Genomic DNA, 15,397 nt, shown 5'->3' with positions numbered 1-15,397 from the left:
AAATTTGTAATAGTACCTTTATCTTTAAATATGGATCTACAAATAATGCCACTGAAATTAAGAACATGTTATTCAAACCACCTACAGTAATTTATCTACCTAAGATATATATGATAAAAGAAATTTTAAAATAGCTGTAGAAAATCAATTCTCTTCAGTGTCCTTTCCAAGGACCAAAAGAAACAATGTTATGTCTAGATCGGTTAAAACCATTGTTTTTAAAATCAATTAAATGAAGCATGAATCTAATGAAAGCAAGAAACATGGTTTTCTTGGCTTTTCTTTAAAAAAATCTTTTTAGTTTAAAAATCAAAACCTAATTTTCTCTTTCTGAATGGGGAATTTCTATTAATATCTCAAAAAGAATGTGTTGTCTTTTACTGAACTGCAATTCTTCCTATGCTATAGGCATCTTAGGGAACTCTAGCCTTTGATACAATCCCTCATTTCTATCCACCTCCCCAGAAATCTCCAGAGTAAAATGAGGAAAGTAATTCCTCCTCTAGAAGACAGTGCTAGTCAGGAGTAGCAGCCAAAGGACTTGGTCTGTATTTCTCAGTCAATTCTTTGAAGTAACACTCCAGTCAGGGAGGGAGGAACCCAATGCATCCTGATTTCCTCCTTCAGTGTCTTCATCTTAGCTCTCCAAATACCACTGCTGTGGGGAGGAGCCATCACAGATTGCCATAGCAACATAGCCTTTCCGACTCAATGGATCAACCACCTTTAGGCACTGCCCAACTGATACCTGGTAGAGCCGACTGTTTTTCTGAAAGAAAATTGTAGAAAGAAACAGCACCAATTATTTGCTTCTACATATGAAGAAGAACAAGACAGCCTCTCTTATGCTAAGCAGAATCTCCAAATCAAGCCCAACTTTAAGAAATACTGGAAATACAGACTATACAAATACAGAGTCAAAGGACCCTAGCCCCAGTTTTCTTGCTGGAAGATAGAGACATATATTTCAAGGCATTGCTATGATGAAAGCAATTTGTAAATCCTAAAGAAACACAAGCTATTGTTATCCTACTATCAAACAATACCCCACTGTTTTATACTCACCCCACCGCAGGACACCACTACGGCAAGATCCTTACCCCAAGTATCCATTGTTGGGATCCTCCTGACCCATGGCACTTCATGAGCCTTGGTGGGTCAGATGAGCGAGTTTCTGACATATCCAAGCAAAGGAGATTATTTAAAATCAATTCATGTTCTTCATTATAAATCCAGACCTGGAAACAAAGAATTAAAAACTTAAGCTTTGTTTCTAGCTCCTCATTCAAGAATTCACTATTTGAAAATGTTTGTCTTTTATCAATAAAAGATAAGGATGACTGAGGTTATGTCAATTCAGATGTCCTTTATGAAAATGGTAATGAGATCTTTCAATCCATTGTCTCTCCTAGTATATAGTACTATGTCACCAATTGTGTTCTGGACATCTCAAACTCAACCTGTCCAAAACATAACTCATCTTTCCCTAGAAACCCTCCCTTATTCCTAACTTCCATATTGCTGTCAAGGGCAAAACCAACCTCTCAGTCACCCAGGCAATTTATATATGTATGTATGTATATGTATTCTTTGTACTCAGCTCCCACCCCATTTCAGATTCCTCTGATGTAATGACTATTCTAATAGCCTTCTAATTGGTCTCCTTGCCTCAAATCTCTTTGTACTCCCAATTCATTTCCACTCATCTGCCAAAATGCTTTTTTAAAGTATAGCTCTGGCAACTCCCTATTACTTCCAGGCAAATACGAAGTCCTCTATTTAGCATTTAAAGGTCTTCTAGGACCCTTGCTACCTACCTTCCTAGTCTTCTTTGTTCTACTCCTCTCCCCACACAGTAAGACTCAGCTATACTGGCCTACTTCAGGACCAATATCTCTCATCTCCCATTTCCATGCTTCTTTATTGGCTGTCCCTCATGGCTGGAATGTTCTTCCTCATCTCTCACATGGTTATTGACAAGTCTACCCCCATTAGAATGTGTGCTTATTAAGGGCAGGAATTGTTTTTGCCTATCTTTGTATCCCCACTATTTGGCACTGATAAAAAGTAAGTGCGTAATTATGGTCCCACTGTCTCACTCAAAAACACTAAATGACTCCCTCCCACTTCCAGATAAAGACCAAAGTTCTTAACTTTGCAGATAGTAGGTACTTAAAAACTATGTTAGCTGACTGATCAAGTTGCTGGAGGAAGAGGTGTAAATGGTAGGAAAGTGAAAACATCTTCCAAACATTAGTGAAAAGAGCAAAATTATGCCATGTTATCTTTCCTAAGATAACATCCTAGAAAATCAAAAGAGAAACAAACAATTATAGCATCAGTGAAGTAGCAGGGTATGAACAAAATCCACAATCAGTCAAACTAGGAGTAAATGACAAAATCCATTCAAAACAACAAAACGAACTAAATATCTAGGAATTGATCTAGCAAGAAATTGAGGGCTTACATAAACATAAGTACAAAACACTACAAATAAAGGAAGATTTAAGTATCCGTTGGTCATGGTGGGTTCACAGTGATATTACCTAAATGAATTTACAGATTTAGTATTATGCCAATATAATCACCCAAAGGTTGCTTTGTGGAACTGGGGTGGGGTAGAGACAGAACCAGCATTCATTGAAGAACAAAATATCAAGAATTTTTAAAATAATTTAAAATGGCAATGAATATAACTCTGCTCTACCAGATGTCAAAAGCCATAAAACAATAATCACCCAAACTATTTGATACTGATACACATAGATGCACCCTACTAGGGGAAAATCTACCTATTGGATAAGAAATGCTGGAAAAACTGGAAAGGACCCTCAAATGCCATAAGAAATGACAAACGAAAAATTTCAAAATTTTAAAGAAACCCAGAAAGACTTGTAGAAACTGATGCAAAGTAACCAGAAGAAGGAGAACAATGTAAATATAATACTAAAAATAACTTTTTAAAGATTTCCACGCTGATCAGTGCAATGACCTACCATGATTCCAAAGAGCCAGTGATAATGAAGAATGCTACCTACCTCCTCACAGAAAGGTTATGAACTAATATACAGAAAGAACAGGGTTAATGTGTGAACTTGTTTTGCTTGACTCTATATTTCTCAGAAAAATTTTGTTTTGTTTTTTGGGAGGTGGGAAGGGAGAGAAAATGTTTAATTGCATAAAATAAAATTTTATTTTAAAAAGAAAACTTGGAAATCAATTAGAAAACAAGCTAACAATAAGCTCCAAATAGATATAAGCAACCTAAATATAAATGTTCACATCTTTCTCTAAAAAAATTAAAGGAGAGAGTTAGTTTTCATAGGGCATAAGTTCGTAACTAAACAAGAAAGAGAACTACGTACAAAAGATAAAATAGAAAATTCTTACATAAAATTTTAGAACTTTTATACAAACAAAAATAATGCATTTGGAGTAAGAGAAGCTAGCTGAGTGAGAAAAGTCTTTGCATCCAGTATCTGTGATAAAACAATCCAATTCAACAAGCATTTAAGACCCTCTGATGTGCCATACACCACAAAAAAACAAGTATATCCAAGATGTATAGGGAGTTAACAAAGCTAGTCAAATAATTTGCAAAATGCAAACTATCAACAACCATGTGATCAAATACTCTAAAAATCACAATAAGAGCAATATAAATCAACTCTGAGGTTTATTCTCATACCACAAATTTGCTGACATGATAAATGTTGGAAATAGTCAATATTGGCAGTGCTATGAAAAGGGTACCCAAATAACCAAACTGTCATAGAAGTACTTTTTCTTGTAGCAAAAGCAATGGAGACACAGTAGCAACCCATTGGAGAGTACTTGAACCAATAATGGCTACATGAATGTAACAGGCTATTGAGCCATTAGAAAGGATAAGAATATGAGGAATTTAGAGAAATATGATTATATGAACTCTAATACAAAGCAAAAACAAGGCCAGAATAACAATGTCAATAATGATGTAAGTGGAAACAACATGAAAATGCTCAAAACTCAGATAACATTTGGTCTATAGAATATCAAGAAATGAACACCTCCCTGCTCTGATAGAGAATATAAAAAATGTGGAGTTGAACATTACATATCAGAGGTAGTTATCAGATACAGCTAATGGAGTGGTTAATTTTCTTTGTCAGATCATTTGAATTGGATGAACCAAGCTTTTCTTTCTGGTTTTCCTTTAGGGAGTCACCATCCCTATAAACCAACTGGATACTGATAACATTCTTTTTATTTTCACTATGAGAGTTAATGGAGAAGCAACTTGGTACCATGAACTTGTAGTTGAGACCTGGACTCAAGTCTTCTCTCTAACACAAATTGATGTTGTCACCCGACAGGTCACTAAAATACTCAGTGGCCAGGCTGCCCTCTAAGTTGCGAAAAGTTATATGTATAGAGGGAATTTCTTTAGTGAGAACTGCCTATACCAATTATATCGTAAGTCTAGTCAAAAACAAGGATTGAATCATGTTCTGAGGAGGACACCTGTAATCATTTCTATTGCATATATACTTCTCAGTCACCATTTAACTATACATACAATAATACTCATATAAAATAAAAAGACTTAAAAAAGGTACCAAACAAAAATCTGATTGGGAAATCCAAAAAAAAAAGACTCACTGTGACATTTTAGTGAGACAGACGGAAACATGTGAAGGTCTAAACAGGGTTAAACTCTCATATGGGAAAGATGATACATGTAAGCCCCTTAGAATTCTATCATGATCAGGGGTCATAGAGGAAGTCTAATTATACAGAGGGCCTGGGAGGAATCATTAGGTTTTGATGATCTTGTATACATCTATATAACAAGGAGGAGCAAGTGGAAGCGAGGGGTCATGAAATATTTGAACCTCATTCTCATCTGAATTATTCAAAGGAAGGAAGAATACACACACATGAACAGATATGAGCACAGAAATAACATTTTGCCCCCCAAAAAAAACTGAAGGAAAAGAGCTAAAGGAAAAGGTGTAAGGGAGAAGAAGGAAATAAACATTTTTATAAAATGTAATATGTTTCAGGCGCTGGGTTAATAAGCACTTTACAAATATTACTTCATTTGATCTTCACAGCAACCTTATGAGGTAGAGGCTATTGTTATCATACCCATTTTACAACTGAGAAAAATGAGGAAAACAGGTTAAGTGACTTGCCCAGGGTCACAAAGCTGGTGTCTGAGGCCACAACTGACCTTGGGTGAGATCTTCCTGATTCCAAGTCAAGAGCTCTATCTACTGAAATAAGAGAGAGGGTAGAAAAGCAAAACAACCTCCAAAAGAGAGAGTGGGAAGAAAAAGAAAAGGAAAAGTATAAGAGTGTAGGTTTCAGGGAAAATACATCGCAAGTATAACTGTGAATGTGGATGGGATGAACTCCCCAAGAAAATGGAAAAGGAGAGCAGAGTGGATTAGAAACCAGAACCCAACAATGTGCTGTTTACAAGAAGCACATCTGAAACACAAAGATAAAATAATAGCCTAGAGCAAAATCCACATGTTTCAGCTAAAGTTTAAAAAAAAAAAAAAAGGACAGGGGTTACAATCAGAATCTTAGATAAAACAGCAAAAATAAACCTGATTTTAACATGGAAATTACATTTTTATAAAAGGTATCACGGACGATGAATTACTACCAGTGCTAAACCAGCACCAGTATCTAAATTCTTAAAGGAAAAGTTAATGTGTTAGAAGACATATGACCATGAAACTATAATAGTGAAGCTATTACAGTGGCATCTAAGGTGGTGCATTAGATAGAGCATCAGGCCTAGAGTCAGGAAGATGCATCTTCCTGAGTTCAAATCTGGCCCCAGACAGCTGTGTAACCGTGGGCAAGTCATTTAACCTTGTTTTCCTCAGTTTCCCCACGTGTAAAATGACCTGCTGAAGGAAATGGCAAATCACTCCAGTATCTCTGCCAAGAAAACTCCAGAGTCATGAAGAGTCAGACAGGACTGAAACAACTGAATAACAACAATAAGAGAAGTAAGAAAAAGTAGAAACAAGCTCAAACTATATTATGAAACAATAATCATCAAAACTTTGAAAAATTAAATAAATGAAACTAAGGACAACTAATAGAAAATAGCCTAGTGTTTGTTAAACCCAAGATTATCCCCTGAGTCAGCTAGCTGATCAGTCAACAAGCATTAATGAAGTACTTATTAGCCAACTAGGTGGCACAGTGGCCTTGGAGTCAGGAGAACCCGAGTTCAAATCTGGCTTCACACCTGACATTTGACACTTACTAGCTGTGTGACCCTGGGCAAGTCACTTAACCCCACGCCTAAAAAAAAAAAATTAAGCACTTATTGTATGCCAGGCATTGTGCTAAGTGCTAGGAATACACAGAAAGGAAAAAACAGCACCTGCAATTGATGAGCTTAAATTTTAATGGAGAAAACAACCTGTAAAAAACAGGTATGTACATGATGTATAGAAAGTAGATGAGAAGCAAACTAAAGGGATGGATTGGATGGATTTGGGAAAACCCTCTTGCAAAAAGTAGGATTTGAGCTGAGTCTTGGAGGAAGCAAAGGGAATTAAGAGAGCATACCAGGCATAGGGAACAACCACTGAAAAGGCACAGAAACAGGAGGACATGGAACACCACCTCCCAAGAAACTGCAACTAGGCCAACAGGTAGATCATTGCAAGGGAGTAAAGTGTAAAAAGAAAGGTAGGAACAGGCTAGGTTATAAAAGACTTTTAAACACCAAACAGAAGTATATATACACATACTTTTTTTTTTTTTTTTGCTTTTTGGTGAGGTAATTGGGGTTAAGTGACTTGCCCAGGATCACACAGCTAGTCAGTGTCAAGTGTCTGGTCTGAGGCCAGATTTGAACTCAAGTCCTCCTGACTCCAAAGGCAGAGCTCTATCCACTGCACCACCTAGCTGCCCCCAGAAGTTTATGTTTGATCTTGGAGTCAAGAAGGAGCCAATGAAGTTCAAAGAACACAGGGGTAACACAAGGAAGACCTACACTTAGAAAAACCACCTTGGCACCTGAGTGGAGGAAGGACTGGAGTGAGGAGAGACTTGTGGCAGGGAGACCAATCAGAGGAAAATGCAATAGTCCAGTTGAGAAAGGATCAAGGTAACTAGGTTTAACCCTGACGTGTAGAAAGTAAAGCAGTTTGGCAGAAATTAGGCCTTAAACCATATCTCACAATAAGTTCAAAATGGGCCTGTAACTTAAATATAAAAGGTTACTCATTAAAAAAAAAATGAGAAACTGGAAAGAGAGAATCTTTCATTACCATGGCTAGGGAGGCAGTAGAGTTAATGAATTCTTAACGAAATAAGGGAGAAAGGTGGTTATAAAGGTAAAAGATATTTTTGATTGAACAAAACATAAAGGCTTTTGCACTAGCAAAAGGGAATAAGTGAAACCGTCAAGTAGAAATCATTCTTTTGCACAGTGTCACTGATATCACTGATAAAAGTTTAATATTCATACTATATAAGGAACTGACACAAATACATAGGAACAAGAGCTATTCCCCAAAAGGTAAATGGTCAAAGGAAAGTTACAAAAGACCATGAAAACATGCTTCACATCCTGAAGGAGATCTACATATTAAAACCACCCTGAGATTTTACTACACACCTTGCAAATTAGCAAAATGACAACAACAAAAAAAATGATAGCCAGTGTTATTGGAAGACAGATAACACTAAGACAGTGTTGGTAAAGGTAGGAAATGATCCAGGTGCTCTGGGTGATAACTTGAAATTATGTAAAAAAAGTGCCTTTGACCCAGTGACCCCACTAATAGCCACATACATCAAGAGCTCAAAGTTTCAACATATACCAAAATTAATTCATAGCAGCAATTTTTTTGGTCACCAAACTGGAAACGAAATGGGTACCTATTGACTAAGGAATGGCTAAATAAACTGTAGGATAGGAATATAATGAAATACTGTTGTAGAACAATAAATGACAAGAATGGGAATTCAAAAAAATAAGGGAAGATTTGTATGAACTACAGCAGAAAGATGCATAACCTGAATAATTGCACTATGACTATAACAATGTAAATGAAAATATAAAAAGCAGCCAAACTCTGAGTAACTAAATAAATTGCTGCAGCTGCATATAAACTTCTGTTTAGCATTTAAAACTTCCCAATCCAGTCCTATCATTCCTTGCCAGCCTTACTTCACATTTTTCCCCTCCATAAACTCTACAGTCCAACCCAACACCCAACAGGCCTTCTTGCTATTCCTCACACAATACTCCATTTTCTCCCTTGGCCTTTGCACTGATTGTCTCCAATGCCTAGAATATATGCCCTCCTCATTCTATGCCTTGAAATCCCTGGTTTTAAGACCAAGCTCAAATACCACCTTTTGCACAGGGCTTCTCCTGGTTCCACCATGTTCTTCTCACAACATGGTAGCTGTTTAATAACTGCAAATTGATTTACTAATTTAATGATTATCTAAAAAAAGACAGGGGTAGCTAGGTGGTGCAGTGGATAGAGTGCTGGGACGTAGTCAGCAAGACTCATCTTCCTCAGTTCTACCTAACCCTGTTTACCTCAGTTTTCTCATCTGTAAAATGAGCTGGAGAAGGAAATAACAAACCACTCCAGTATCTTTGCCAAGAAAACCCCCAAAACCCCAAACCCGAAGAACTGGACGCTGAAACAAATGAACAACCACCACAAACTAATAATGATCCCAGAAAGAGATAACAAAATGTACTTCACACCTTTCAGTAGAGAGGCAGAGGAGAGCTAGGAAGGAATACTGCATGCATTGTCACTCACCTGATGTGGATCACTGTAATCACACACCTTAAGAACTACTAGTCCTCCTTTCTGACTTGGGTGACCCTGAGCAGCCAAACATTTATTGGTTTGAAGGTGATAGAGCTATAAAAGAAAACAAAAAGTTCTAAGCATTTATCACATAAAGGTATGCACACAACAGAATACATCCCTAGAAGTCTAAGAAGGGATGTGACTAAGTGGCATGTTATCTAATGAGCATAAGAACAAAACAAAACAAAACCAAGAATTCTTTATCCCCAGCCTTATCTGGAAGACTGGAAGCTGCTATACTGTATTATAATCAGTTTTGTCATTCAGCCTGTACATGCCTATAGCAGTCAAGAATAGAGAAAAATCTGTAACAGTTAATATAGCTGGGAAAGCCCCTTCCAAAGCAGCCAATTTTTCAATATAGACATGTACTGAAAAATAAGGAAAAATTATTTTTAAAGAATTTAAAGGGACAATCTTTATCAATTACTAAAAGGAAACTTGGACATTTAATCTCCTGCCACAAGAATGAGGTAGAACCCTGTTAGAGCCAAAGTACTCTTGGTACTGAAACCAGGCAAAGTCAATATAAAGAAAGAAAACTAGAGAGTTGTATCTTTAATGAATACCAACACAAAAGTTATATTGTCAACAAGGCTAAAGCAACATGTCAAAAACATATAATCAGTGATTAGGATGGAGGTATACAGGAATGCAGGGTTCAATATTTTAAAAATGATCAACATAACTGACCATAATGAGAACAAAAATCATAAGATTATATCAAGAGATGCAGGAAAAGCTTTTGATAAAATACAACACCCGTTTCTGTTAAACACACACACACACACACACACACACATACGTGTGCACTCGTGTGAGCATGCACATACACTCTACTACTATCCAGGAAAACAGAGGAATAAATGAGCCTTTCCTTAATACAACAAGTGATATCTATCTACAAACAAGAGTCAGAACTATAATGGGATCTACAGGTTGTGATTAGAAAGAAAAATTTCAGAGTTCTGTACTGTGGAGCGAGAACACGTATTCATTCTGGTCAGATAATAGCATGACCGCCTCTGGGTGTGGGTGAGATGGAGCAAAGATGAGGGTCCTGAAGGTTGATGAAGTTCAGCAGATCAAGGAACTAAAAGGACAGAATGTTTGAAGAGACACTGACATTGTTACTGAAGTCCCAAAAAATTATTCTGGGGTAGAGAGGGGAATTAATGGTACAGAATTCCTAGAAAAAAGAGAAAGAATAACCAAGAGGCCAGTAGATGACTCTAACAAGGGAATTTGGATAGGGCAACAAATATGATCAAACTTCAGAGGAAGAGAGTGTCTTGAGTGATGATGGCAAAGGGGTAGTCTGGATGTGAACATAAGGCACAAAGAGTATTCCTATGCCTTCTTCTGGATCACAGCTTCCAGAGAAAGAGAGGAATATTACTGGAAAGGATGGCCAGAGATGCAATGGTTTTGGAATGAGTCAGGTTTCCATTAGCACAAGAAGATGGAAAGAGGGTGAAAAGATCCAGGATAAAAAGGCAGAGGTTAACAAGAAAACAAACAGGGTTTCCAGGGGGTATAATGATAGCTGCCTTAGGTGTGGAATCTTGTTAATGGTTTTAAACCTCTAAAAAGATTTCAATACTCTTCCCTTCAGTCATGTGTATAAATCCTTCTTCCACAAACTGTACCAGGATAGGAAAAAAAGGAGACATATTAAGTGTACTGTCAATGACAAACAACTAAAAACTAAGGGGATGCCCATCCATTGGGGACTTGCTGAACATATTACAATATATAAATGTTATAGAATACTACTGTACCACAATGGTTTCAGAAAAACATAGGGAAACCTGTATAAACTGATACAGAGTGAAGTGATCAGAACCAGGAGAACAATTTATTCAATAAGAACAACACTGTGAAAACAAACAACTTTGAAAGATTTCAGAACGTTGAACAATGCAATGCTCAACCAAAACAGGAAACACTGGAATACAGTATTTTTTAATCCAATCAAATCCAGAATCCCTAATGTTGACTGTGTGAGACTCAGTCCATCTTGTACTTAAATTTCAAAGGTCTTTACCTTGGCAGATGAAATTTCCATGCAAAGGATTAATGAAAGATCAAGACATTTTGGAGCTATCTAGAATACCATTTATGGCATCCAGTGGGGATCTCATTTAATGTAGTTTCATCTAAAACTATGAAAATGGAATTACTTCCTTACCCGTCCACGTTGCAGAATTTTGGGTCGTTTGGGTCCCCTGTTAATAAAAACAGGTTGTTGTGGTTTGACATTGGGCCCAGATAGCTGCATCTCTGGGTAGATATTATCCAAATACCATTTAAACGATTTGCAGCCCAGTTTTTTCCTCAATTCAACACGTTCACTGATGTTTCCATAGCTTTTGAGCTTCAGCTCGGGTCTCAAGGAAAAATATTGCTCCTAAGTTGGAAAAAAAAAAAAAGATCAAATTCTTCCTTAACATCAATTCAGCAACTGTATTTCAGTTTTAAATAGAAATTTAAAATAGCACTTTTTAATTATAAGTTGGGAGAACAGTCAACTAGCAAATTATAGCTCCACATGTTAATACATTTTGAACCTCTACCAAAATCCTTTTCTGATGCCTCATGATAGCTATAAAAGTAATCTTAGGTTCTCAAAGGTCGTGTAAATAGAACTCAAATTTGGAAATTTTTCTACTTTCCAAAGACCAGTTCTGGTAACTATGGAGCTACTCTACATCAGAAATTTGGCCAACAGGTAAGAAATTTTGGAGATCATGCCAAACCATAAAACAAATAAAAATACAAGGTAATTCTCAGTTCTATGCCAGGCAATCTGCACTTCAGCAGTGATGGTGACATGCTGGAAAGAGCAGAGAGGATGTTAAGAATCATAAAGTTGTTAGTCAACAAATATTATTTTAGGTATTGGTACACTTATATCCAATGACCAATAGGCTTATATATTAGTGGAGGAATTAAATCACACATCTGTTGGTATTCTCACTATAAATGAAGCCAGAAGACATAAAACTGCAGCTAACTGGAAGCTCACAGTTTCTCTTTGAAGAGGCAAATAAATGAGATGATTTCGTCAACTCTAGAAGTAAACGCAATAAGAAATATCATTTCATGGGACATGTTATCCTCCTGCCTTGGAGAACTCATGATAAGCATAAACAAATAGGCCCTCAGGAAAATAACTATGTCTTAAATATGAGCATGTTGTAGAAAGGATGAAGAAGCAGATAAGCTTGATAAAGAACCTGACAAAGTGTCCTTAAGTCAACATATCAGTGATTTCAATTCAACACTGATCATAAAGGTAGGCAGTGGAAAATATGGTTTGTGTTCAAGAAACAGAAGAGGCCAAAGGCTTGTAGGCTACTCTGAAGCCTCAAGAATACATATCATAAATACTTTCTTTAAGTAAATAGTAGGAAGGTAATGAATATGGATCAAAATAAAATTTACTATATCTTAACAGACATGAAACAACTGGCTACCAATGAGAGACTCATTAAGATCACTGACTGATCCAGAAAAAGGTCAAATTAGAAAGATAAAGATGATGATACTTATTATGTGTGATTACAGTAAATTCAGTAAGACCTATTTAAACAAGCTTTTGACTCCAATTATCACAATTTCTGAGAAGATTAACCAATATCCAGTCACCATAATAAGGAGGCTAAAAAAGCCCTACAGCTGTCTCAGTCGGCAAATATTAGATCTCCTTGCCAAAAAGAGGAGGTATTTTATTCATCCGCCCTGCCACTGACCCTTCTGGACCAGCAAGTCTTTCCATCTGCCCTTCTGAAGTGCCTACCAGGACAAGAGCCTTGATATCTGCTCTGCAGCTAAACTCTCTCATATGTATTATCAACTTGCTATTAGAACATAATCTCCTAGAATTCAGAGATTCTCTTGCTTTTCTATTTGTATCCCTAAAGCCTAGCCAGTGTTTAGTGCGTGGTAAGCATTTAATAAATGCTTTTTCAGGGCAGCTAGTTGGCACAGTGGATAGAGCTCCAGCCTTGGAGTGAGGAGGACCTGAGTTCAAATCTGATCTCAGACACTTGAAACTTAACTAGCTGTGTGACTCTGGGCAAGTGACTTAATCCCGATTGCCTCACCAAAAAACAAAACAAACAAACAAAAAAGCCAAAATAAATAAATGCTTTTTCATTCATTCACAGGCAAGGCCAGTTTAAAAATAAGTTCATTTTCCAAAACATTACAGAGAATGCCAGTAGTTCACAAGGAAATATTGCCTTACAAATTATCAAAAAGTATTTGAGGGAAAAATAAGAACCTAGCATGAGACTCAGATACACTATATCATTCCAAGAACATTTATAGATGAAGACGGAAGGACAAACAAATCATGTCACCTATATTCCAATGTAAAACGAAGGAACTGGACAAGTTAACCTTCAAGGCCCCTCTTAGCTCTTAATGTGTGATCCTGTGCAAAACGGAACAGAAACGCTGATGCTCGAAGGAGAATTTCTTTTCATCAGCAGTAAGACTTGAACAACCGCATTTTTCGGACTCTATCAACTATGTCATGGCACAACACTTAGGAGGCTATTGCAATAACCTAGGTGTACAAATGAGGATGGCTTAAACTAAGGTGGCAGTTCTGTGACAAGAAAGAAGGAAGGGATCAGATGGAAGGGATGTTGTGGAGGAAGAAAGAAAAAGTTTAGCAACTGCTTGCACTGTGGGGTCAATGGAGAGTGTGGGGTCCAGGACAATGCTGAGGTTACAAACCTCAGAAGCTGGAAGGATTGTAGTACTTTCAACAGAAACAGAAAAGTTTAGAAGACTAGAAGGTTTGGTTGGGGATGGGGAGCAAAGATAATGAGATCAGTTTTGTATGTATTGAATTTGGGACATTTCTGGGATGTTTGAAGGGTAGAATATGGAAAGGGGACAAGAATAACAAGATTTCTTCTCTACTTTCTACCTCAGGGTGGAAAGCTATGTGATTGCCTTGAAATCTTTTCCTGTCTCTGATGGACGTTTCTCTTTCACTATAGTTTAGCTTACTGCACTCTTTATGTGACCTTTCCCTACTATATACTTAAAGGCTTTCTAGCTACCTTCCACAGAACCAAAACTCATGTAAGTCTCACATCCAAATATTCAGCCCACATATCAAATCAATTGTCCAGTCTTGCCATTTCTACCTCCACAGTCCTCTTTTGCCTTGGCCTCTTCCCCTCAAGCTCTTTCTTCAACATGCAGCTCAAGTGCTCTCTTCCGCATGAAGCCTTTTTCGATTCCCTAACTACTAGTGCTTTCCCCGCAAAAAACCACCTTCTATTTAACTGCATTGTACATATTTGGATTTATTCAGCTGCACATATTTATGAACTCATCAACTCCCCATTAATGTAAACTCATTCCAAGTAAAGGATTGTTTCAATCTTGTACTTGTCCCTGCACTCAGCTCAGTGTCTGGCATACCGTAAGCACTTAAGAAATACTTCCTGATTGACTAACTGGGAGTCATCTGCAAATAAAGGATAACTGAAGCCACAGGAATAGATGAGATCACTATGTAAGAGTGTTGAGAGGGAAAATAAAAGGCTCTAGAACAAAATTTTAAGGTACATTCACAGTTAGGGGGATGAGGATGTGATATAAAGACTGAGGCATAATAGTATCAAATTCCGAAGTCAAGGACGAGGATTGAGAATTGCTATTTTAATACAATCCTCAGTAATGACCCTTGGCTTTGTTATTTCTACTTCAATCCCACCTCAAAGCTTTCTCAAGGTATAACATAAACTGTCAAAATTATTTTTCACAGAGGAAAAAACCCTTTCCATGACACAAAACAAAATATTAAAATTTTTTAAATTAGCAAAATATAAATTAATAAAGTTAATTAAAATTCAAAGTGGACAAGGTAACTAAATACTAACTTATGTAACTTTGGACAAATGAGAGCAGCAAAAAGGCATCAAAACAATCACTACATTAAGAGAGTATGGTATCGTGAAACGAGTGCAAGATTTGAATCCAAATGACATGCTGCTAATCCCTGCCTCTGCCACCTGTGGAACCTTTGACAAATCACATACCTTCTCTGTGCCTCAATTTTCTCATCTCTATGGTCTCTTTCAACTATGCATCTTTGATCCTATGATCTCTTATTCTTTCAAAACAAGAAATGTAATCCTCACCTTATATTCATCCAACCAAACATGTGCCAGTCGTAAAGAGTTATGTGTCATAGTATCCTGCCCTTCAGGAGATCCATATGGACGCCTTTTCCGGAATATGTGTCCTACTCTAGAGCAAGGGATGATAAAGAGCTTGCCCCCACACATCCAGATCTAAATAAAAACAAAAGATAAGTTACCATGTTTTTACTAGTTATATGCAGTTAACATAGTAATTTCCTTATTTTTGATTCATGGGGTATTAAATCAACAGACACTTCTCCACAGACACTCAAACCAACCTCCTGCAATGCACATTCCCTGAAAAACAGTAAGCAGAAACTCCAAATAAATGACTGACAGTACACTTCACATTCCAGTCCTGTGGTT

At 37.0% G+C, this 15,397-nt stretch overlaps 1 protein-coding gene across 1 annotated transcript in view; it reads right to left on the bottom strand.

Annotated features, from left to right (window-relative positions):
- The window catches only part of LOC114027186 (polypeptide N-acetylgalactosaminyltransferase 11), a 74,328-nt gene continuing 58,931 nt past the window's right edge, over positions 1-15,397 (bottom strand). The window contains exons 8-12 of the mRNA XM_027841132.1: positions 15,029-15,181; positions 11,050-11,268; positions 8,805-8,909; positions 1,101-1,238; positions 1-769 (exon numbers count right to left, since the gene is read on the bottom strand). Of these exons, the coding sequence (XP_027696933.1) occupies positions 638-769; positions 1,101-1,238; positions 8,805-8,909; positions 11,050-11,268; positions 15,029-15,181 (747 nt within the window). The 3' untranslated portion in view covers positions 1-637. The remainder of the gene's footprint in view (positions 770-1,100; positions 1,239-8,804; positions 8,910-11,049; positions 11,269-15,028; positions 15,182-15,397) is intronic.

The sequence above is a fragment of the Vombatus ursinus genome, unplaced genomic scaffold, assembly GCF_900497805.2.
Source record: "Vombatus ursinus unplaced genomic scaffold, bare-nosed wombat genome assembly UNPS02014852.1, whole genome shotgun sequence".
NCBI classification, from domain to species: domain Eukaryota; kingdom Metazoa; phylum Chordata; class Mammalia; order Diprotodontia; family Vombatidae; genus Vombatus; species Vombatus ursinus.
This window is presented reverse-complemented; position numbering and strand designations above follow the sequence as displayed.